At 40.4% G+C, this 25,113-nt stretch overlaps 1 protein-coding gene across 1 annotated transcript in view; it reads left to right on the top strand.

The window, feature by feature from the left end:
* The window catches only part of NAALADL2 (N-acetylated alpha-linked acidic dipeptidase like 2), a 517,216-nt gene that overhangs the window by 383,734 nt on the left and 108,369 nt on the right, over positions 1–25,113 (top strand). The window contains exon 10 of the mRNA XM_077827191.1: positions 9,658–9,753. Coding sequence (XP_077683317.1) covers positions 9,658–9,753 — 96 coding nt within the window. The remainder of the gene's footprint in view (positions 1–9,657; positions 9,754–25,113) is intronic.

Here is a 25,113-nt window from a genome sequence, read left to right as displayed (position 1 = left end):
TAGGCCTTCTTCTGAATGCTGTCCCTAGCTAACGCCCGATAGGGTTAGCTGTGGCTACGGCTACACTACAGAGCTTACAGCAGCACTAATGCAGCCGGCCACTGCAGCAGTGCTAGTATAGATGCTCTAAGCCAACAGGAAAAGCTCTCCCGCCGATATAGTGTTGTCCACACTGGTGCTTAGATTGGTGTCGCTTATACTGCTTGGGGGGGGGGGGGTGACTTATTCACACCCCCAAGCAACATAACGTATACCGACATAAGCTGTTGTATGGACATAGGCTGTGTTTCCAGTTGAGAAGTCCCTGTGGAAATGAAGGGTGAATGCTGCACAGCTGTAGTTGAACCATGAGGTTGCTTCTGGTTCCTGTGAATCAAGTGGAAAGGTTGGAGATGGAAGGGCTGGGACACACAGGCCTATGGGGGTGTGGGATAGCACTGGTCAACAAAAGTTCAGCTAATGCAATTAAAGTGTGTATGCATATATATATGTGTGTGTGTGTGTGTATTTATATACACATATGATGATACACACACACACACACACACACAATCCCTAATGATATCCTGCAAGGATGCACTGAGGAAGGAGATTGTATGATGTCACTCTGCCCCCATTCTTGTGGTCCTGCAAATATGTCTATCACATATGCACTGTTGTCACTTGGAAATAGTAGAGTTATGGGACTGTATGGTTTAGGAGAGTAGTAATTTGGACCCAGGGCCATTCACCTCTAAAACCCTTGTTGAATACCGCCCAGCTTGGTAGAGACTGAAAGTCATTTCTAGGCATTCACTGTATAGTTGCTGATGTGAAATAAGGTCTTCTTCGAATTCTTGGTGGCTAAGTGTACATATCACGTCAGAACCAAAACTCATGAAAATTGCAGTAGCTGGCATCTTTGTTGGCAATATCAACAAAGGCTAAAGATTCATAGAATATCAGGGTTGGAAGGGACCTCAGGAGGTCATCTAGTCCAGCCCCCTGCTCAAAGTGGGACCAATCCCCAATTTTTGCCCCATCCCTAAATGGCCCCCTCAAGGATTGAACTCACAACCCTGGGTTTAAGCAGGCCGATGCTCAAACCACTGAGCTATCCCTCCCCCCAAGGGATTGAGTGGGCATGGAAACTCAAACTGTGAGACTGTCCCTCCAGGTTGAAAATGATTGGTAAGATGGACAAGCATGCATTGGCTGTGACCCAAAAGAAACCTAGAGGTGAAAGTCTCTGAATGTCATTACCCAGACTGCTGGGCCATCTAGATCCTGAATGGCTTTGATTTTTTTTTTTCAGAACAGTTTGGCCATTTGCTTCCTCTTCAGTCCTTTATCTATATGTTCTAGGGGCAGCACAATGAGCTACCATGCAGGGGCATCTTCATTCAGATTCTGAACTCTCTGGTACAGGGATTGGAAGCACTGTGAAGAGAGCATATTTAGCCTTTTGGAGAGGACACAAGTGCTTTGTGTTTCTCTGACCCCTCTGGCACTAGCTACTGTAGTGACATTCTTTGTCTCGAGAGAGGGAGAGTTCCATCACAAGGGTCAGTGCCATGATATTGAGGAATTAAATGATGTCATCAGGGAAAAGTTGTGGGGGTGCACAATTGGAGGTGGTAGAATAAAGAATGGCCCAACTCCTGTTTAGAGTTCATTAACAAAATGATTGATAGTTTCTAAGGAGCATTAGAGAAGAAAAGAGGAACCTAGCTAATTCTTAGATGCCAGCACACTCCATGCTGATCAATCTCTAACAGGCGTAAAGACAATTATTTGATGAAGATACCACAGCTATTTTCTATTCTAAGTAGAGGGGAAATGCACTGCGTGGTAAATGCTGATTTTTTAGTGGCAACAACTGTGGCTCTCTAAAACATGGAATGATACTTACCACATTTTAAACCCAATACCCAAAGATGCTGTGAGGTTTGTTTAATGTTTAAAGTGTGTTGGATGAAAGGTGCGATCTAAATAGAAAGAGCACTGTCACTAAGTACACAAGGGATTGCAAATGTAGTGCCCAGAAAATGAAAGGGAACCATTCTGTATAGTTTATTAATTGGGAAAGGATGGGATTAGTTAAGAAAATGAGCCTCGTAAATAAAGAGTAGATTACAATGCATATATCCCTCATAAATAAATGAAAGGAAGCAAGGTGGGTTTTTTGCATTTCCCATCCCCATTTAATTGATTCATAAATCAATTAACTACTGTCAAGAGACCTGAGGGCAGCAGGAAATTGGGTCCAAATTAAAAAGAAAAGGAGGCAATTTGTTTTAAGATTGAAAGTTGAATGTTCAATCGAAGTTTAATCAGAAGTGACCCATTGTTTGAAAAGTGGAACATCAATGTCTTTCTAATGTTACAGAATGCTTCATTAAATGAGTACTGGGAAGATAAGGATAACTGATCATTCTGAAAGGAAGATGAGGGAGAAAGGATGCTCTTTTGAGCTAAGTTCAAAATAAAGGTGTTTTTTGCCTGTCATTTTTTCCTTTCAAGAAGACACATTCAAAGAGGAGCAAAAGGCATTACACTGGGACTTTGGGGATTATTTGCAGTATTTTTATATGTGTTATGAAAATTGTATTATGAGAACTCTGAAGCACTGTCAGACCAACAAAAGTATTTAATCCACTCAGATTCACATATTCATACTTACGTAGGTCTTAGCAGAGGGTCACAAAGGACCTTTATATGAACGATATATGCATTGTAGGCACCCAAGGGAAGATTTTCAACAGGCCCAAATGGGAGTTAGGTGCTAAACTTCCAAGGGGAGTTGGGAGTCTAACTGCCCATGATTTTGAAAATCACTCCACAATTAGATATGACATTATGAAACTAATTCCTTGGTTTTCGTGGTTATTTTAGGGGACACTGTGCAGGGGTCAGGGTGAATTTCTAGCCAGCTGCAGGGAGGAAGGGCAAGAGAACAGGGTCTCTGAAGGAGCAATTACCATTATGTTTGCCCCTTGTTATTTACCACCTCCATCATACCTGATGTGACCTGCTTCCTCCTGCTGACAATTTCTTACACACTTCATTGAGGTGCAGAGCAAATCAGCAGGGCAGAGACCAGTCACAGTGGGGAAGGACTGGCATGGGCCCAGAAGTACAGGCTGATCAGAAGGGCATATGTGGTTGTCTGTCTGCTTTGTGTCCTAGCACGTGACTGAGGAATTAATGGAAGGTACATTGATGGGATGAGTCTCACTTTGTTCATGGGGGAAGCAGGATCTGAAAGGGTGCTGGAACTCCTGTTGTGTGGGGGAGAGGTATAAAGGAAGGATAGACTCCCGCGCTCTAAGATTAACATCTCTTTCCCTTATTGCATGTTTACCAGAGCAGTGAACATCTTTGCTTAGCAAATTGCTGCAAAAAAACCCGCATGCATTTGTGAGCCTGTTGAAGGAATAAATGGGAACGCTTCATTCATCCTTTCACTGCTGGAAAGCATTGCCTTGGCTATTAAATGCTGAGTGGTGTTCCTGAAACATCCTGTGGGATCAAATTTTTGCCTATACCCTTTGGGATAAAGAGTGGGCTTCAGTTCTTGGGGAAATTCACTTTGCTTCCTGTGGTGAACGCTTTATGTGAAAGACAGTAATATTTTACCTTATTTTTATGTAAGAATAAAGCCAGACTATGCCTTGGTTTCTAGTAGGTCTATACAGTACAGTCAATTAGAAACTAACCTTTCCCAACACATACCTGTTATTACAGATGGAAATATTTCAGATGCCAGTGAGGCATTTCAGATAGCCTCCTTTTTGATACCGTTGGCAAGTGATATTTTTAATGGCAACCACTGGATTCCCTAATGTTACACCGCATGTAACATTAGGAAGGTTTGGAATGGGCAGCCTTTCTCTATGGCTGAGATGCACAACGTTTTCCCACAGGCCAAAGTGCTCCAACCCAGTAAAAACACGGTGATTGTGTAAGATTTCTTTTTAAAGCCTTACCAAGCAGATCAGGGTACAGAGGCATACCCATGTGATCCCAAAGGCATGGCTATACAAAAGGATTTGCCATTCATTTATATTTTTCAAATGTTGGGGCCTAATACATCCCTCCCTGTAGGTTGTTAGAGAGGAGCGAGGCCAGGTGCAGTTGAATATGAAGGCACCAAAGCATTTTCTCCTCCTTCCCAGGGAGCTCTCAGGTTTGGGCTTCTATGGGTCTGGAAGTGGTGGAGCTAAGAGAATGTGCTGCTCTGAGGGATCAGCAGGTTTCTTTGTGAATAGGGAGGGAAAGATGCAAGCACAGGGGTGGAATAAGTAATGGCAACATGAATCAGACCAGCAGTAGGGGTCAGAGAAGCAACGTGTATGGAGCTAGTATCTATGGGGATAAAACCTGTTTCCCTTGGGGTGCTTTGGTGTGTGCTGAGTATCCACTGTACAGACCTGGTCCTTTCTACAAAGACCAAAATCTCTCCTACTTGAGCGGCAGCTGTGGAGGAAGTTCTGTGAGGAGATCCTCCAGAAGGTACTGTCACTTCCTAGAGGAGGAGGGTAATCTGGCTCCTACTCACTCCTCCACACATTTTGAAAGTGTCAGCTCGTGGTTTAGTTGCCAGTCCCCATTAAAGGCAGTATTAGAGTTACTTGATATAACTTTCTTCTTTGGCTGTTGAGCTATGGTAGTTCAGGATGCTACCAGATTATGGTGTAGGCATGATCTATGAGAATTGTCTGATTAGCAAAAGGGAGAAGGGACTTAAAGAAAGATCCTAGTGGTGATGGGGGTTGAGTATTAAAACCAAACAGATTCAAATTTTGACACACACAGGCTTGGACTATTTCTGATGATGTCCCCTCCCCCGCAGCATGAATATGTGCTGTATCTGAGTGATAATTATGTGCTGTGTTGCCATCTCTGCCCTCACATCACTTATTTTAACTTTTCACCTTAGAAATATTTTAGAAGCTGGCTGTTCTGCTTCCAGTGCTGTGACATATGTCAATGATTTTTTTTTGAAGCCCTTACTTCAATCATAGAGTCATATGGTGTTCTGCATCAGCTGTAATGTGACAGAAAATTATGTTTATGTAATTCCATTTGAAAGAAGAAGAGCTTTGATCGATGGCTGCTGATCAAAGTTCTCGTGGCATCAGACAAGAATGTGCACAGATTCTCTTTCCTTGTTGGCTAATGATGATGATCACCATACTCCAGGTGCCATTTTGTGCTGCCATTTTGTGCACCTTCAGAGTACTTCTGGTGTGTATTGTGCAGCACCTTTTGCTTAAAGTTCTAGCAATACAGAATAAGCAGTGGGCGGGATTAACAAGTCAACCGTACAGTAATTAAACTAGTTTAGACTGTAGTACTGGGATGCTGCACACAGCTCTTTTATTTATTTCATAAATTGATTCTTTATGTATAAAAACTGTTGTGTGTTAAAAGGACATTTCTGCTCAAAATAGATTTTATCATAAAAGCTTTGGACAAGATTTTTTAAAAATAGGAGCCTAAAATTGGCTGTCTGTCGGCACCTAGACAAGTGGCCTGATTTCCAAAACTGCTGAGGACAAAGAAGCTCCGATTAACTTCACTGAGTGCTATTGAGTGCTCGGCACTTCAGGAAATCAGGCCACTTACATAGGTGTCTTAGGAGCCAAAATCTAGGATTCTATTTTTGACAAATCTTGGACTATTTGGTAGTAGATATTTGCAGATTCTTTCAGAGGCTGCTTTGTTATATATACACAAAGAAGGTGTCTTCTCTTTAAGAGCATTCTCCCCACTTTTGCAGCGGTGCAGAGTAAAATGTGGATTTTCTGGAGTATAAATGCTGAACTAGCAGTTTACAAATTGGTGTTTGCAGAAATGTAAGGCAGGAATGAGATTAAGAAATAAACCTTGTGATTCATGGAGTTAGCTCTTTGCCTGCAAAAGTTGGAAGGAATTTTTCTCCTACACATATCTTAGACCTAATGGACATGTTCATTGGGATAATGGGTGTTGTGTCTTCCTGGGGACAGACATTCAGCCAATTCAAGTACAGGTAACAACTGGAACATGTTTATGAATGTATAAGTCTCACTGCCTAACTTATGGTGATCTTGAAGAAAGTGCTTGTACACAGGAAAGGGGGACACATAGGAAGTTCATAGCGAGGCCAGAGTCTAAAAGACAGAAATCCCAAATAGCATACACAAATACAATTTCACTACAGAGGGGTATATGTGTGTGAGCTACGTAAGATGCATCAAGTCTCAAGTCTAGAGGCAGAGAACAGGACTAGGTGGACCAATTATCATATCTGGTATGGCAAATCTAAAATTGTAATTATTTCCTTCAGTTACTTTGTATAAGGTACATAAGAATAAGGATAAATAATGTAATTGTTTCTAGATTATGTATTGATTGATTGCAGTTGTGTGGATGATTAACTGCATTAGTGCTGCTGCGTTAGACAGACTCCCCACCATAACTGAAGTGGCCTTGCTCTGTGAGCCAATTCCTGTATAAACATTTAAAATAAAGATGAATAGATTTTATGAATCAGTCCTGATGTCTGTATTGTATCTTTATAATAAATGACTTCAAGGGGTTTGCCTGAGATCTTACAAAAAATGTGTGATATTCCTCTGAAGAGAAGAATAACGTCAAGCAATGTATTACATCATTTATTATTCTGATACTTCTGTGACAGATTATACAATGTCCAAATCTTTGTTTTCAGTCATGCATCTGTGTGCTAATTCCATCATATTATTTTTAAGGAAGTTTTGGGACTTGTGGGAAATCATCAGAAACGGTCATCCCAGGATGAAAGGGGAACATTGACTGATACATTTTATATGTCTGTATATCCATATATCTGTTTTTCCTCCAAACTTCAAAGTGTTATAGAATTACAAATGATGGGAGAAATATATCTGCCCAATGATGGGAGAAATTTAATGCCCTGCTCCCATTGACTTTCCATGTCTCAACGTGTATATTACAGAGATAACACTGTACCCGCCAGTGGATGCATAATTCACATATATTTTATGGGCTGTTTTTTTTTTAACTTGGAAGGATGTGACTTCATTGGGATTAAGACCAACTAAAGTGTTTGCCAAAATAGCATTTCTGCTTGCCCTTCACAAAACCTAAAACCCATTGTATGAAAGAGCCAGGCTCAGGCATGAGTATAAATTGTGCATGAGCCAAGACAAAGCCTCTAGTTTGTCTCCCTCCAGCTCACTTCCAGAGAATGTTCCTAGGTATCCGAAGCAAGTGAAAAAGGTTGGAGGATGCAGGCATTACAAATCAGTCCAGTTAAACTTCAGAGCAGTGTTAACATTGTTTTTAACCAAAGCTTTATTTCATCACTTGACAGCATGCAATCTCTAAATGAAAATAATGTTCTGGCTACATGATTAAACGTGGTTGCCAGATTTACAGTTCCCAAAGGCACGACTTTAATATATGTGCATACTAGGTAGGAGTCTTTTCTGGCAGATGTGGGCAGAGGCTATTGGACGTCAATAAATGTCTGGATGGAGAAACCTCAAAAATGTTAGTCTGACAGGCATTGGTATCCACTGGTACATTATCCAGTAGAAAGGAAATGCCTCTAAGAACATTCTTTAATATCTGTCAGTATTGCCCACCGGTCTGTCTGAGCGTAATCAGCTGGGAAAGAAAAGCCAGAATAGATAAGATGGTCAACTCAAATTCAGAACTTCTTCAACCATATTATAGTCTGCACTGGACCCTTCTTGCAACTTAATCCCAAAAGAATTTAGACATACACCACTGTTAATTTTATAGCAGTGTAAACACAGTACTGCAGAGTGATTTTTAGCCATTTCTGATCCTAGAGTGCAAATTCAACTTACTTGATGGTAGAATTATTTGTATTATAATAGCACTCTGCGGCCCCAATGGGGATCGGGGCCACATTTTACTAGGTGCTGTACAAAACTCTATGAAAATACAGTTTCTGCCCCAAGATGCTTATATTCCATGATTTGCACCTTAAATATAAATTAATTTAACTAATAATACATTCTCTACTTAGCCCCGCTTGATGAGTGGCTGTTAATGTCTGAGCGCTGTGTGTCCTTCACAGAGAAAGATGGGTGGCCTCTGGAAGAAGACAGACATCTGCTCTGAGATTGCCCTGCTGTAATTGGAAACTGGATTCTAGAAATTCAGGGAGGGTTGTCAGATAAAGGATTATAGGATAACAGTCATTCTGCAGAGAATTCATAAGAAACCCTTCAAATTATACAGAGTCCAATGAGACAGTACAAATAATAAGACTAACAACTCTCTTCCTTTCTCTCCCTGCACACACTATTCTAACTGTAAACATAAAACCGTGGTGCAGATTTCTTTTCCTAACTATTTCATGCACTTATATCACATGCTTGTTTTTAGAAAGTTTTTCTGAGTATTAATATTCATGCATTAAACTCTTTTAATCCAGGTCCCCAGCCAGTTTAGAATCAGGCTTGGTTTCATAATATTCTAAATCCAACCAGATCCTGATCAGTTTTTGTAAAAAAAATTAAATTAAATCAAACTTCTCCTGAGAGAGTAAGTTCAGTATGGTGTTCAGATTCCATGTGGAGTACTTTGCAGTATGGACTGAGTCGCCACATTAGTATCAATTATTGCTTGTGACAACAAAGGGGCTGTGATGGGGTGTACCTGGCAGTTGTTGCCCCTTGCCAGAGGCTCCACTGCCTTCAAGCACCCTGCCTTAGTGCTTCCCCCCCTCAGAAGGTATCCTGCTGTAAGGGAAGAAGACAAGTTGACCTCTCCAGAGGTGGCTTAGAGCAGCCTGCCATGATGAGCTGCCAACCAAACCACCAAGAGTTGGTCCTCTGGCACCTAGATGGAGCAGGAGCAGGTGGAGGCCAATCAAGGCCCAGCAGGCCAGATAAAAAGAGCTAGCTGTTTCTGCTAGGGGACACGTTTGGGTAAAGTCAGGAGAGGGAGGGAGGAAAGGAAGGATCAATCTCCCTGCCTTAAGCCAAGTAACCTGGCCAGTCAGGACCCCAACCTTGATTAGTGTATTTGCTTTGGACCTCTGTGAATGAAAATTGTTTATGTTAAGGGGTTTAACATGTAGGTGGCTATCTTGAGTTCAGTGTTAATTTGTTTTCTGTAAGTCTGATGCAAACCTATTCCATAAGGTGCTGGGCTCATGTGAGCCTTTGTCAGGGGCAGTCTGACCTCCTCCTTGCTTATTGTACAAAAAGAAGTGCACATCACATAAAATTTAATGACCTCTGTGTGTGTGTGGAATTACTCTTACACAGGACATATCTATCTATCCCTTATTATCATATGTGTATATCTTCTGAACACTAAACGTAATTGATCACCTCAAATATCAAATTGCTAGCTAGCTTAAAATGAAATCAGTGTGGATCTTCTACTTCTAGGTAGAAGACTCAACTGTATTGGGAAATATAATTATGAAGACAACCATCCTTCCAGAAACAGTTATAAAACTAGGCTCTTGGTGTCTGTTTCAGCAACTTGGAATGATTCATTTAGATCAGTAAGATGAACGCTAATAATCAGCACAAACTTTAAAACAATGTGCAGTCCTTTGAATCTTGAAACAAATCCAATAAGTATCTGACAGAGGAAGTCCATTTGGAGTCCTAAAAGGTTTCTCTTCTCTTTTTTCCACAGAGTCCAAGCTTTCTCTTTGAAGCTCTCTTTCCTGCACATAACACAGTAACTGAAGAGCTGGATCCCTTGTTCAACCTGCATGAGACCATTGCTAAGGTAAGGGAAATTGAGACGCCTTACCTAAGTCACAAATGCTTTATTTCATGTTGGCAAATTGTGCTTGTTAGTCAGACAAGCTGTTTTCAAAGATGAAATGTCTCCTTCCTAGGGGTCTGTTTATTTCATAGCTAAAAGTAACATGTGGGTCTTTCAGTCATATTAGTATTGTTATGTGCACTACTGGGGATACTGATGAGATTGCATGAACAAAGAAAACTTGTAACCTTATATAAGCTGTATTTTATGTAACTTCCTGTCTCATGGTCAGAGACATGTTGCACAGTTGAATTGGTACCATTCACTGGATGGCAGAGTGTTGCACCATCCTTTTTGTGGGAAATCTACTACAAGTGAATGGCTAATTTATGACTGGGACACCACAGGAATTCTTCCTGGATCCTCCCCAAGAGTGGCACTGAATCAGTGTATCTCCCAGGTAACGTGACCAACTCGCTTTCTGAGCAACACTGGCTGGCTCTAGCCTCCCCAGTAGAGAACAAGTTACTGGAGGTTGTGTCTTTGGTTTTGGAGGGCCCCAAGGTTGGGTTCTGCCACTAGAAGAGAGATAGTATTATTGTATTGCCTGCTAGCTTCTGCTGAATGGCCAACCTGACAAGGCAAAGGTCAAATGCTTATCTAAAACATCTGAATGTTTTCTAGCTCTTCTCTCAGCCTTCTAATATGACCTGAGTGTGCCTCCAAACAATCTGCTAGTATATCCTAGCAACCTCTCCCTGGTCCTCCAAGATGCTCTCATTTCCTCTTTCCTCCTCACATCCTTCCTGTGATGGGGTGTCTACCCCATACAAAGCCTGAACAGGTGAAATAAGCCAATTAACCTTTCAGGCTGCACCTCCAGGAGAGCCAAGGACTGATAAGGCCTAATGGCTGATGAAGCCTAGCTGGGGGAGGAGCTGGAATGAGGCTTAGAAAGAGAGAAAGTTGGTGGAAAAGGGCTATAGGGAGGAGCTCGGTAGTCACTCTTTAGTGAGGAGGGGAGTTAGCTAGGTTCAAGGAAGAGTTCTAGGCAGAGAGTAAGCCCTGGGATCCTGCTTTGCACTACACACCCTGGGCAGAAGCTGGGAAGGGAAAGTAGCCATGGGGAGCAGGGGACACACCAGTGGTAAACCCAGAGGTGGGCAAGAAGATAGAGAAGAGAGGTAGGAAAGAGCCCAGGGAAGCAGCAACAGGCTCGGAGCTTGAGCAAACCTCAGTTGCTGGGCAGAGGGTCCCTTCTGCTGGAGCCTGGAATAGTGGGCAGGCCTGAATTCTTCTGGGAAAGTGTCAGTCTTGAATGGGAAGACTGCCTGGAATGGCACCCGGACAGCTGATCAGGTGAGACTTTGTTACCCTGGAAGGGGAAAACTGTATAATGACCTGGCCAGAGGGTCACACCATTAAGAGGAAGCTCTGTGACTATGAGAGAGCTAATCCCCAGCTGCAGCCACAAGTAGACCCCCCAGGTGAGAATAAACCCTGCTACAACTCCAATAAGCCCTGGCTCTAACAAGATGTAAGACTACAAACAAATTGAACTTAATGCAACCAGATGCTTTTTCTTAAGTTATAAGAGCGTAAGAACAGGATTTCTTATAAGTTACAAATACATGGGCCTTGTGAACTGAGTGCTTTCTATATTTGGAGTTATTTCACTTAGAAAAGCAGCTGCTGTGGACACACTTCTAACAAAAAATTCCCGAGGCTTAGCAGGGTGTAGGCTTAGCAGGCAGGCGTTGCAGCTGCACTGATAAGATAGATAGTAACTCCTCTGGATTTTAAAAAAAAACAGATATGGTCTTTTGAGCCTCAGGCTGCAAGAGGCTGGGAGTACTGAAGATTAAGGAGCTGTAATGATGGGGGAGTCCCCTCTGGTCCTTCCTGGCAGGAAAGGTGGCTGTTATGACATGGGTCCTTCATGTCAAAGCAACTTAAAAGGGATCATGAGACCCCCATCTTTGAACCCTGAGGCTGGAGGAGATGTGAATCATTTAATCATTGTTTCATGATGAACCATGACCACGATGAATACTCTACCTTTGAATAGTCCCTCAGTACCTGTTGATTAGCCTAGAAAAACATGCTTTAATAAAGTAATGAGAGAGTTGTCTGTTAATATTTTGGAATATCACACATGACTTTATAGTAGTTTCACAGCTTCCCATTGCTCATTGCAAGTCTCTTGGGATAAAACTGTGTAGAATGCAGTATGCTACAGTGTTATTTTTGCAGTGTGTTTCTTGTTATATCCCAAAATACTTTTATGGAGATAAATAGCACATAGAGTCATGGGGCCAGATCCTCAGCTTGTGTAAATTGGTGTAGCTCCATTGACATCAATGGAGCTAAATCAGATTATGCCATCTGAGGATATGGCCCATGAAAGTAAAGTTTGTTCTCACACTCGCACATATATATTCTGTATGGTGGAGAGAAGCAACATGGCTGTACTGGATAGCAAGAGCTGTCAGCCATAAATGGATGAGCATTTAGAGGGCTAATGATGCACACCCTAGGCTCCTTCTGATTTGAGTACCTCTAACTGTCTCAGGTGTGGTCTGAAGACCATTGAAGTCAGTGGATTCCCATTCAGTGGACTTTTATCTGTCACCAATAACCTACTAATCAAAGCCTGTTGTGGCTTGTTGTTGTAACAATCCAGCTCCTTTAACTTATCTTTGTAAGATGTGTTATTAATTGTAAAGCCTGAATTGTTCGTTGAATTCTTGCCTCTGTGCCTGAGGTATCATGCCATTTCTATTTTTCCTTGGCAAGCTTGTTTTCTGTCAACCCTACATTTGATACTGGTGGCTGCATGTCCATGCAAGAGAGTTTCAGGATATGTAATCAGGGTTCAGACAAGTCTTTTGATTAGAAACTATTCCACTGGTCTTTTTACCTGAGACTGATTTCCATGCTATGGGTTCCAACGTGACAGCAAATTTTTTATATTATTAGTGGTACCTGCTCTTAATTCTTTCAAAGTACAGATATGTACATGGAGAAATTTCGGTAAAGGGGTAACATGTTTAAAAGAAAGAGGCTTAAATTATTCTGGCCATTTGTGGTAGCATAAATGTACTGCAAAACATTTTGGCTCAACTACCGTTTTACTGTGTACATTCAGTGATGTCCATGCTTGGAATGTACAATATGGATATGGGCATGTTTTTATATACAATATATGGGTATGAAATAGCAAGAATAAAGTATACAGTTATATCAGAAGTCTGAATGTCAGGAGTTGGACTCCAGAGGAGATGATACAGAGCAGCTACTACAAGGTGGATTGCCTACCCAGTACATAATATTTTATTTATTCACATGAACCCACGCTTGAATGCAAACATTAATATCAGGTTGTCAAAGTTCTGTAAGAAAAGATCCAAGACCTAAGAGTCTTGCAGAGCAGCAATGTAGATGATGATGGATGCTTACAGTTTGCTGTAGCACTAACAGGCTGTATAACATTGAAAGTTTGAGTGTCGCAGTGTTGACAACTCCTGTGATTTTATAGCATGTCTCACTTTATTTGTTGTTTTTTTCTTAAGGCTCCAACTCCAGGATTTGTGAGAATCTCAGCTTTCATTAGCCCTCATGGTGGCAAAGAAAAGCTGGAAAACATGACTTGAGCACAACCTAAAGGCTCTATAACCCAGAGGGCAAAGAAAGCTTAAAATGTATTGGCTTAAGAATCATAATTTTTTTTAAAATAATCTTGTGATTTTTTTTGAGGGCCTGATTCATGATTTCTGAATGTTGGGGGTTGGGAATACTGTTGATTTCAGAGTCACACATTGTCTTTTCTCATGTGCCTTTGCACTAGAACATCACTAGTCAGTGGGAAGTTTAAAGAGATTAGGGTAGAGCACAGTCAGCTTGTATTCTGAGGACACCACTCCCTTGAATATACTCCAACTATGGGTAGGTCTATACAGTATCTTGAAGGTACAATTTCCAGCTTGAGGAGACACATCTGTTCTAGCTCTCATCAAGCTAGTGTGCTAAAAATAGAATTGTAGCTATTCTGGCTGGAGGGACTAGCCACTCAAGTACGTACTTGGGGTCTTGGACATGATCATACTCAGGGGGCTCGCTCATCCTGCTGCTCACGCCACTGTGCTAATGCTTCTATTTGTAGTGTACTGTCTCAATCAGAGTTAGTGCAGTTATGTCTCCTCAAGCTGCTAGCCACACCTCTAGCTCCAGGGGAGACATATCCTGTGGTAACTGGGTGCCTGCAATCTATTGAGAGTGCCAAACCCAAAGCCAGTATATTTTCATGTAGCTTGGGCCTGTATAAAAATCAAAGGGTTCTGGGATCAAATAATAATGCTGATAGGTTCTCTATTGTCTTAACCTTCCTCTTATGATGGCACTACTGACGTGCAGTTAAAAACTTTGAGGACAGGGAGAGAATCCAGAAAATCTCAAGTGTATCAGGCAGAAGGGGTGGGCCCAGATGTCTGTACTCCTGTCCCTGTTGGACATGGATAACACTATTCACTCAGGTTTCAGAGTAACAGCCGTGTTAGTCTGTATTCGCAAAAAGAAAAGGAGTACTTGTGGCACCTTAGAGACTAACCAATTTATTTGAGCATGAGCTTTCGTGAGCTACAGCTCACTTCATCAAAGCTCATGCTCCAATAAATTGGTTAGTCTCTAAGGTGCCACAAGTACTCCTTTTCTTTTTACTATTCACTCATATTGTTGTTCAGAAAATAGCAAACTGGACTTGCAGAGAGTTCTGGACTTGCTTTCACACAAATATGTCATGGTCACTGCACACATCACTGATGTCTTTAAATAGAAGTTTTAATTGACTTTGCTTGACAGAATCTATGTGTTTGAGGCCTACTTCTGCAGTCCTGACTCAGAAGTGAACTTCTTTTGCTAACCAAAGGGAAGGATGGATGGGAAAAAGACAGGAAAGAAGGAGGGAGAAATTGAAGGGGAGCAGGGAATGTGGTTTTTTTTGTTTGTTTGTTTTTAATGGGGATGCTAGGAGAGAACACAACACAGACAAAGGCATAAGGGGAAAGAAGTGAGATGGAATGACAGAGAGAACAGTTACTGGACATAGAAAAATAAAACTGAGGGAAATCAAGGAAGAAAAAGAATTCAGAATCAAACAAGAGTGAGAAGAAAAATGCAAACACAAGGGAGATATAGTAAAAAAGGAAATGTAATTATTACACAGCAGAAAGCTTAATTCTGTAATAAATAACCCAGTAGAATAGTTTAAAAAGGGATGGGTTAGAATCATTGAACACATTGAAGTTCATCTAGGGCAACAGCATTCAAGAGTCAGTCCTACTTCTTCTCTTGCCTTCATGGTCAGACTTTTTAAATCCTTTTCTTGATGTTCTCAGTCCTCTTTGGTATCAAAAGCTACCTGGCAAAACTCTTTCAAACAGAGTCACTTTTTAGGTTCTATACCGCTACACTCTGTTTTGCTGTGTCTTTGTTCAGTTTCTGAAGTTACTTAGCTAGCGATTAATTATAGTGAGAGAAAAGGGGAAAAAGAGAGATGGTTGAAAAGGAATAATTGTATTATCTGTTCAGCTGTTAGAACTCATGGTTTTCAGATTACTAGTAGGGAACAAAACCTGACTGTGTATTTATACATCTGCACGTTCCCAACTCTAAAAATATTTTCTGTATGCTGTATGCGTATTGATTTTCAATGTGATCCCCCTGAGGGGGAAAAGGCTCAATAAAGTTTTATTTCTTTTAAAAAGAAAAAAACACATTTCAGTTCACTCTTAATGGAAATGTCTGATCTAGTAAAAGAAAGGAAATTTCAGTTCCATAGATCATTTAAACCGTGCCTATTCTGCCCATTCTATTTTTGATTCGTTATCCGTGTATGAATAGTAGTAGAAGTCAGCCTATTGTACTTCATTCTTATGAATGATACATGAGACTTGGTGCTTTGTTTTTTGGGTTTATTATTATTATTATTATTATTTTATTTTGCTTTTTGTCCTGTTCTAAAGCAAACCATTAGAATATTTTTGAGTATACTAGCTATTGTACGCCTGCTGGTTTTTCTTGGAATACTGCTGCCTGAAAATAAAGATCTGCATTGTTATTCAAGTGAAAGTAAAACAGAGGAGGTGGATAAGAATGCAGAAACATCTCTCTTAAGATCTTGTAACTTTGAAAATAAAGTTCTGTAGCCTTTTATGAATTAAACAGAGAGAGACAAAATAGCCTTCTTTTATTTGGTCTTTTGAGTTTCAAAGCCAAGTTGTATTAATGATGTCGATAGAATTTTTGATGCGATTCTCTAGACACCTAGGAAACCTTGGTGTATCTTGGCAGGTTGAATTATCAGGCTTTTGTCAGAGTCTCTTAAGTGGAAATATCATTTAGATTTAAGATGTAAAGAAAGATAGTTAAAGAAATGTATAAGCATTTTTAATACTGTTGCTTAATCTGAAAGGATACTTTACATTTTCTTTGCGGTACTCTGAAGCTATGTGCTCAAATTATGCCTTTTTAAAAAAACACTCCAGGCTCTATATTTTTACATCAAATTATTGTTATTCCATGCAGAGTATCTCCATGGAGAGATGCACTATATGTTTTCTGACATATTAAATAAGTGAAAACAAATGCTAATGCATATACTTGTAAAATGTGGAGAGTGAACGTTGTTTCTAATAAAGAATCAAACTGCCGTAAACTGGATCTAGGTTTTTAAAGCACCCCTCTTTCCCATGAGGGGAATATCACAGACCTGTCTTGCCTTTCTTCATTCACAAATGTATAGTTAAATTCAAACAAAGAATTCATTTGCTGAAATTGGAGTTTATACTGACTACATATTTTCCATCATAGAGAGGTTTATTTTATTGTTTTCATTATATTACTTGAAATACTATAGCTTATGCAGTTGGCTGCTTTTACTACTTATAAGCACATTGTTACTTAAAATGAGGCTGTCAACAATTGATTCCTTTTTCAAACCGAAGCTAATCACTAAATTGTCCTTTCACCAAATAATGCAGCATGTTAAAGGAATTTTCTCTCTTCAGAATTAAGGGAGTAAATGGCTAGCGTTGCACCAAATATTCTGTCCTGATGGGCACATTGGTTATGATTTAAAAATGGACATATTCCTACTACACGCAGACATGTGACTCCTACTTTCCTGCATTGTATTGACTAGAGCTGACCCTTGAAGTTCTGGCACAATGCAATTAAAATTTGATTGAGATCCCTGACAGTGCTGTCAGCATTCAAGGCAACGGGCAGTTTGGTCCATGGATAGTGTTGGTTATCATATTTAATCTGACTCTGCTTCCTGCATACTCATAAAATGATGAGAAGAAATTGTCTTGCACACTAAAATGCATGAACCTGAATAATGCATACAGAATACCAATTGATGGGCCTACTCCCACTGACCTCTGTATAACTAATATAATTTTTGTAGTTCTGAGCCTGTTCTTCAGCTGGTGTAATGGATTTACCCTACCTGAGAATCTAGCACCTAGTGTCTGATTTTAGTAACTGTGAATAGTTACTTACAAAGTGCTTTGCATTCTGCGAGTTTTATGGTATGTCTACATTGAAATAAAAGACCTGCAGCATGGCCATGGCTGACCTAGGTCAGCTGACTCGTGCTGCAAGGCTAAAAATTGCAGTGTAGATCTTTGGGCTCAGGCTGGAGCCTGGGCTCTGAAACTCAAAGCCCAGGCTCCTGCCCAAGCCCGAACGTCTATACTGCAATTTTTAGCTCTGCAGCCTGAACCCCATGAGCCTGGGTCAGTTGACCTGAGCTCTGACATTTGGTGTGAGGGTTTGTTTTATTGCAGTGTAGATGTACCCACAGTTGTATGAAAAGCTTATCTCATGCACTCTGGGTATTTTTGCTGCTAAATTATATACCTCAGACAGAGGCTTTTTTTATTTTAAAGACTCCCGCCTCACCAACCTGACTTCCATTCTTGAAGCTGTTCTGTCCCCAACTTAAACACAGAGGACAGAATCATGCTGACTTATGACATGAAATCAAACAAACAAATTGAAAAGGCAATATCAGTGCACTTGCCAAAATTGCATGTATCATTTAGAAATGGATAAATCCCTTCCAGCTTCTCCAGCCTTGGTATCATCCCATCTTCAAATGGGAGTTTTTCTTAAACTCTGTGCACTTTACACTCAGAAAATAATACATCATATATGTTTTAAATGTATTGCCCTATTAATAGACTGCCCTTATGAATGTAACAGTGAAGGTGACTCCCTCATTAGCAATAAGCCATCAGCATATCCACCACACGTCATTTCAGTCAACCTGCCTTTTCTACGAATCTCTGAGTGAAGAAGCAAAGTTTTTACAAGTTGTGCTCTAAACAGCTGATTTAGACTGTAAATACTATGTATATGAGTATTGTACCATTGCTGTTTAGGGGATGGAACACAAATATCAAGTATTTGATTCTTTTGCAAAGCTGAGCTAGCAAAATTATGCTTCTTATCTCAAGAGGTAGAGAGACCTGTAGTGGTGGTGGCTTCTTTTGGTTTTTTTGGAACTGTAGGTCATGAATCTGTTCCCAATGTTTTGTGTGTGTGGTAAGATGATGATGAAGTCTGAATGTAGGTAGACTCAGAGAATTGTGGGCTACCTCAGGACTTTACACATGATGCTCTGTGACACTTGGTCCATGCTAAGGCCTAAAAGCAGGCAATAGTATATTGTAATCATATGTGTAATGCTCCATATCTTGGTGCTTCCTAATTTGAATAGTGTCCATCAGCTGCTAGTGCAAATTAATATTTTAACAGTCATCTATGCCTCTATGCATAATCTTCAATTTTCCTTTACCAAGTTGTAATGCCCAAAGAAAAATCTCACTAGAAAGCATCAAAGTCTGAGTGCCATGCCTTTATAACATTGCCCTTTCTCAGCTGCTTATGTCAGAGAAAATGCATTTTAAATTACAATCATGACTCTTTTAATGATCAGGTTGGGCTTGATTTGAATGATGCTATGTCTGTCCCTTGGAAGATCCACCCATAATTGGTATTTTAGGACACAGTTAGTATATATGCATTGAAGTCAGAGTAGCTTTATCATATCAAATTGAGATTTAGAAACTGAGAAAATGTTAAAATCACAGCATAAGAGATTCATTTGTTGCATAGTGATTATCATAAAAGCAATATTTACTTTATTAAGTCAGGATTTATTTATTCTGATCCAGCTATGAAGATGCTGTACAGTTTAAAGATATGCACAAAGTAAATGTTAAAACAGTATTATAAAATGCCAAACTGCATGTAAATTACATATGGGTGGCTTGTGAAATACTTGACTCGTCATGGGTGCTGTCCACACAGAGGGCCAAAATGGTTGTGGGTAAACTAGGTCATCAAAACCGTCTGTTTCCAGAACAAGTGTGAGTTGTCTACTGGCTTCTAGGTAGCCTGCTAGCACAATGGTCTTAGTCTAGTTCCTAGCTATTCACAGCATAGGACCACTAGCACATTTGGCATTTCAGTGTCAGTCTACAATAAGAGGCCACAGATCCTGGAGATTGAGACAGTCTTTCACCCATAGCAGCAGATGGACGCTAGCAAGATCAGTGTGGGAGAAGCTTAAACTGCAACTGCCTATGTTGCACCTGTTCTGTGCATAAAAGGCTTGAACCTGCACCCAGTGGAGTCACTGGTAAAGTGCCCATTGGCTGCATTCTCAAAGAGAGGTACCGTGGAACCTTAATGAAATCTAATGTGTGAATTATCTGGTACTAGAATCTATGAAAAGTTTAAAACATAAATACCTGGGGTTATGTTTAAGAGTAAAGGATTAGCTAATTAGGGTTAATTGTCCGCCTATGGTGGCTGATTAGCATAACTAATCTAACCCAATGAATAAGGTAAAGGTATTCTTGGGTTCACCACGTGAAATAAATGGTGAATGAGTGTCTAATTAAGAGGCAAACAGTGTATAATCAGAGCATGTAGGTGCTCTGATGGCTCAGAATAGCTGTCAGATCAGCATATGTTAGAGCAGAGGTCTCAACTCAATTTACCTTCGGGCCAGTGTCAGTCCTCAAATCCTCCCAGCAGGCCAATAATGTTACTGAAGATGGTGCTCAAAAAAGAAAACGTTCATATTGTCTTTTTTATTTTGAATTTCTTAGAAATAATAAAATTGTCAAACAACTTTATACAATTCTTCACCTGCCAGAGAGTTTTTAGTGTTTGCCAGACACCCAGCAATGCTTCACTTCTGTGAGTTTGTTGATATTTGGTATCAGTCACTGAGCAGTTGAAACCTTTAGGATTGCAGCAAGGTGTGCATCAGATAGTTGTGTTCAGTATTTTGACAGGTTTCAGAGTAGCAGCCGTGTTAGTCTGTATTCGCAAAAAGAAAAGGAGTACGAGTGGCACCTTAGAGACTGACCAATTTATTTGAGCATAAGCTTTCGTGAGCCGCATCCGATGAAGTGAGCTGTAGCTCACGAAAGCTTGTGCTCAAATAAATTGGTTAGTCTCTAAGGTGTCACTAGTACTCCTTTTCTTTTTTCAGTATTTTGACTCGTTTATATTCATTGTGGAAAAAAGTGACAATCTCCCTGGCTGACTCTGCCCGGCAACTAATGATGCTGGCTCCATGGTTGACTCTGCATGGCAACTAATGATGATCTCTCTGTCCCTCTCCCCCAGCCAATGGGAGTTGTGGGGGGCGGTGCCTACAGCAGAGATTACCAACAGCGTGTCTGCCTGTGTCTCTCCTTTGCAGGCCACAGTGGGGAGGTTCTCTGGCCACAGATGGCCCGCGGGCCGGGACTTTGAGACCCCTGTGTTAGAGACTAGTTGTTTGAAGGCAAATATGGGGTTGTTTGCTGGAAGGCCTGGGATGGGTTAAAAGGTTGGGTGCAATGGGAGAAATATATGGGCTGCCTGATGGTAGAAGAAGTGGTGTTATAATGGCAAGTTAGCCCTAGTGTAAACAAGCATTGGCCCAAGTCTTCATTATTGGAGCAAGTTGCAGAACAACAGTTAGTGATCTGTCAGCTGGAGCCTTGAGACACTGTTACAGCTGGACATGGAATGTGTCTCACCATAGGCAATATGTGAATTAGTGCAAACAACTTGGACCTCAATCTCTTCGCACACTGGAATAAATCTGGTGATACTCCGTTAACATCAATGGTATATTAACTTGTTTCAATAAGACCCATCAATACAATTCTGCAACTCTCTCACAGTTTCATAATAGTTACATTATGATTATGATTATGTGAGTTAACAATACTGGCTTTAAAATATTTGTGTGTAACTTTTAATATGACAACATACATTGCTTAGGAACTGCACATTGCTGAGAGCTTCAATGGCAGTGTTTGAGGGAATGCCAATGGGGCCATTCACCAGCACTTGGACTCTCAGCAATGAAACCTTTGCACTGATTCTACTTTGGCAGGGACCAAACTGACAAAAGGCATGCTAGAAATGTCGTAATTGGTTCTATGATGAGTTCTGGCTTCTGAATCACTAGCTCTTGAGAAAGTTATTAGTGATGCTGATAGTGATTCAATGAGGGAGTCGTATAATCTAGAATCCTTATGCCTTTATACCTTAAAAACTGGTGTGTTTCAAATGTCCCTCAATAAATACTTTTTTTTCCTCTTCTGTTTCTGGGAGAAATACCCTTTGTTTCTTCTTGAGTTAAGACGTCTTGGTCGCATTCAGGTTATAGACATACCTTGGAAGAGGCCCTGGAGGTTTTTCGCCTTCCTCTGTAGCATGGGGCATGGGTCACTGGCTGGAGAATTCTCTGCTCCTTGAAGTCTTTAAACTACGATTTCAGGACTTCAATAGCACAGATATAGGTGTGAGGTTTTTTGCAGGAGTGGTGGGTGAAATTCTGTGGCCTGCGTTGTGCAGGAGGTCAGACTAGATGATCATAATGGTCCCTTCTGACCTAAATATCTAAATAACATACAAAAGATACATTACAATCCAACTCTTCTCTTTGGGTGAGGCTACAAATGAACACTTTCCTTGAAATTGAACTGAATGACTGCAAGACTGTGGGTAAATGAAGTTTACTCTTGACCCAGAGACAAGGCAGCACAAGAATTGGCAATGCACATAGTGCCCACAAATGCATTTCAGTCCTTCTTTCCTTTTGAGGCCGAAGGAGGCACTCCAGTGTCCGTGCCTATTGAATCGCTGGCTTCTCTGCTGAGAGTGGGAGCAAGGGAGCTAAACTTTATACGAAACTGTACCAGGAATACAACAGTATTGCTATCTCTGACATTTCTTTTGTAAATAATCCACTTCAATCACAAATATCTTATTTGTTACGTACTATATAAATACTGTATTAAATATTTGTGTATGTACCAGTTCCTGTTTTCTCTACCCTATTGGGTATCTTTGTATTTTTCTTTCTCTCTACAAAACCAAACAAAACTAACTATGTGAAAATACGTAACTTATATGAGTGTCATATAAGTAGCATTTGTTTTATATATTGAATCGATGGGTGATCAGATACTAAAGCATGTATGAACTAATATGAAAATGGCAATCCTTCCACAATGACAAAGGTCAGGAATACATGTTTTGAAATGTGAAAATCATGGAATCCCTGTATCTTAGGATACCTTTTACAGGTTTAGCCTTAGTGGCCTTGATTTTTAACTACTTCTGCATGTGTTTGTACATTTCGCTTTGAGTGGTGCACACCATTTCATCCCCCTTCATTCAAATCCTGTGGTGCATGATGAAAACCATAACATGGAGTTTACTGGTCTTCCTTATGTTTTTCCATATGCATCGGCTACCTCCACTCAAGAGACCCCCTCTAATATCCTTCTATCACTGCTTGCACCATCTGACACCAGCTGAACCTCTTCTATTAGTTCATGCAACCAGTTTACAGGTGATCCCATGTGGAAAGATAGGTTTCTTTTCTTCCATACCTACAGATGTTAGACCCTATTTATGCATGGGCTGTAATATTTGAAGGACCATTTTTATAGTTGACATTTGAGATAATATAGATTGACATAAAATAAGCTCCTTATAGCATTTGCAGATAAGTTGTATGCACATTTTTGTTCCAGATGGGACATGAAAGCTATAATGAAAAACAGTATAACAGCTGTACCTTATATGAACTATACCACAGGTGCATTATACTAGGCTATTTTTTCTTAAAGATCAAATGCTGTTTGGAAATGAGTAGAGCAGGAAGGACAAGCACATCACAAATAAGAAATGTAAAAGTAAAAAAAAAAGGAAGGGAACTATTCCCTTCTCCAGCTTGAATACTGGCAGTCACTGCAGAGGATAAATAACAGCTACCACTGAAAAGAGCATCAGTGTTGACATGGCCCGTGTATTGCTGAGAGCTGGGACGTGCGGGGAGGAGGAGCCTTTGAGCCTGCCACTGGCTGCAGCAACATCCTGTATATTTGTTTGTTTTTGTTTTTTCTTAAACAGCCTTTTAAAATGGTCTTAAAACAATGTTTGCATTCCCTGCTAAAACAGAGAGAGAAGAGGGGCCAGTAGGAAAAAGAAACAAATGCGTAACTGGTGCCATTGCATTTGTATTTAAATGAGGCACTAGCCGGCTATGTTACAACAGAGACAGAAGATAAATTGAGCTAGAAAATAAGATGTTTCAATCTGTACTAAGTAGCAGCTGCCTTTAATGTTTTTTCAGACAGTGAAATAAAATAATCTAAAAATAAAATAGAATAGAATTTTTCAACGACTATATTGTATTATGACGTCATATGTACTGATACTACTGACATCATGAAATATTGTAAAACATTAATATAATTCTTTTTAAAAACTGAAGCAATTCTGAATTTTTTTTTCTAAATTGTTTTCATTTCAGAAAAAAATGTTTTTCTGGGAAATTTTTTCAGAATTGTTATAATTTAATGAAAAAATCCAGGTTAGGCGAAATGGCTTTTTTCCAACTCTTTTGAGTATTTAGCTTGTAGGGAAGCATACGATTAGAGGACTAAGTACGACTGTAAGCTGTTTGTGTTTTACTCCAACTACTAAAAAAAAATATTTTTGTTTGAAGAAGCCTGTTGGCCAATATCGCTGGTCACAAGTCCTCAAAGAGAAGAAATGCAAGTGCCTGACACTCAGCTGGTACTGCAGCGGGATAAGCGGTTGGTATACATAGGGTATGTACCAGTCTAAGGGTGGAAGAATTGTGAGATGGCAACCAGAGACAGGTAAGAGCAGGAGGCCCAGACTTGAGGTGGGCGCACTTACTCCAGAAAGGTGTAGCTAGCCCCTTAGCTATTATAGGCATGTTCAACAGAGCTGTTAGGGGACTTATTCCTTCACCCACTTACTTCCCTGATCCTTCTCGCATGAACAGAGAGCAACAATACACGAAGTCCAAAGGTGCAAACAATTCGATGTTTATTTGGGGTGAACTTCCAGCAAGCATGATTCCAGTTTCCTTCCTTAGTATCCTCCTTCCCAGCTCTGACACCACAGAGCCTTACACCTGTGTCCCTGTTCCCATTCCTACCCTTAGCCAAACATGATTCCAACTTCCTTACTCCCATTCCCTGTTCCCATTTCCCCCTTTAGCAAAACATGATTCCAATTTTCTTACCCCCATTCCCTGCTCCCATTTCCCTCACTCTCACCCACCCACACACCCACCCCCTCCCACCCACACCCACACCCTTCATTGACTACAGATTATATAGTAAAACTTGAGTTCTGCTTAGCTATACCTTAACTAATCATTTTCCTGAAATTTAACTAACCAATCCTAACATATTGTAACATGATTATGTAACCAATTATATCCCACCACCGTAATTAGTTTACACCCAACAAAATTAATTATACAGCAGACAGGAACAATCACAGAACCACACAGAGATTATACAGACAAACAATAGCAAAGTGGGAACTATAATGACAAAACAATACAGAAGTGAGGATTTCATATCCCAGCTATTGATAAGTGAGTTTTTGCCAGACAGGATGCTATCAAACTAAGTTTCCTTTTACATTTTCTAGGCACTTCCCTTTCTCTGGAGGTGATAGGAATACGATCCTGTCCTCATAGTGTCTAACAGCCCAACAGCACCTTATTTCAATGTGACTAGTTTGGAATGTGAGGATGTGACTGTTCGCTTCCCAGCTTATGGCTGCCTCTGCTTCTTAGCCAAAGGCCTTAGCCTAAGAACAGGGCCTCAGACTGTCACAGTAAGAGAAGGCCCTTACACCAGCAGACAGTGAGTGATAAGAATACACCTAAATTCTTAAAGTACAGGCCTTTGCAGACAGGCCTGAATATCTTTACCCTAACAAGAGCCAGAGTGTGTAGCCTCAGAGTTA

This window comes from Eretmochelys imbricata, chromosome 9, assembly GCF_965152235.1.
Source record: "Eretmochelys imbricata isolate rEreImb1 chromosome 9, rEreImb1.hap1, whole genome shotgun sequence".
Classification (NCBI taxonomy): Eukaryota; Metazoa; Chordata; order Testudines; family Cheloniidae; genus Eretmochelys; species Eretmochelys imbricata.
The sequence above is the reverse complement of the archived record's forward strand: the minus strand, read 5'-3'. Positions and strand labels throughout refer to the sequence as shown.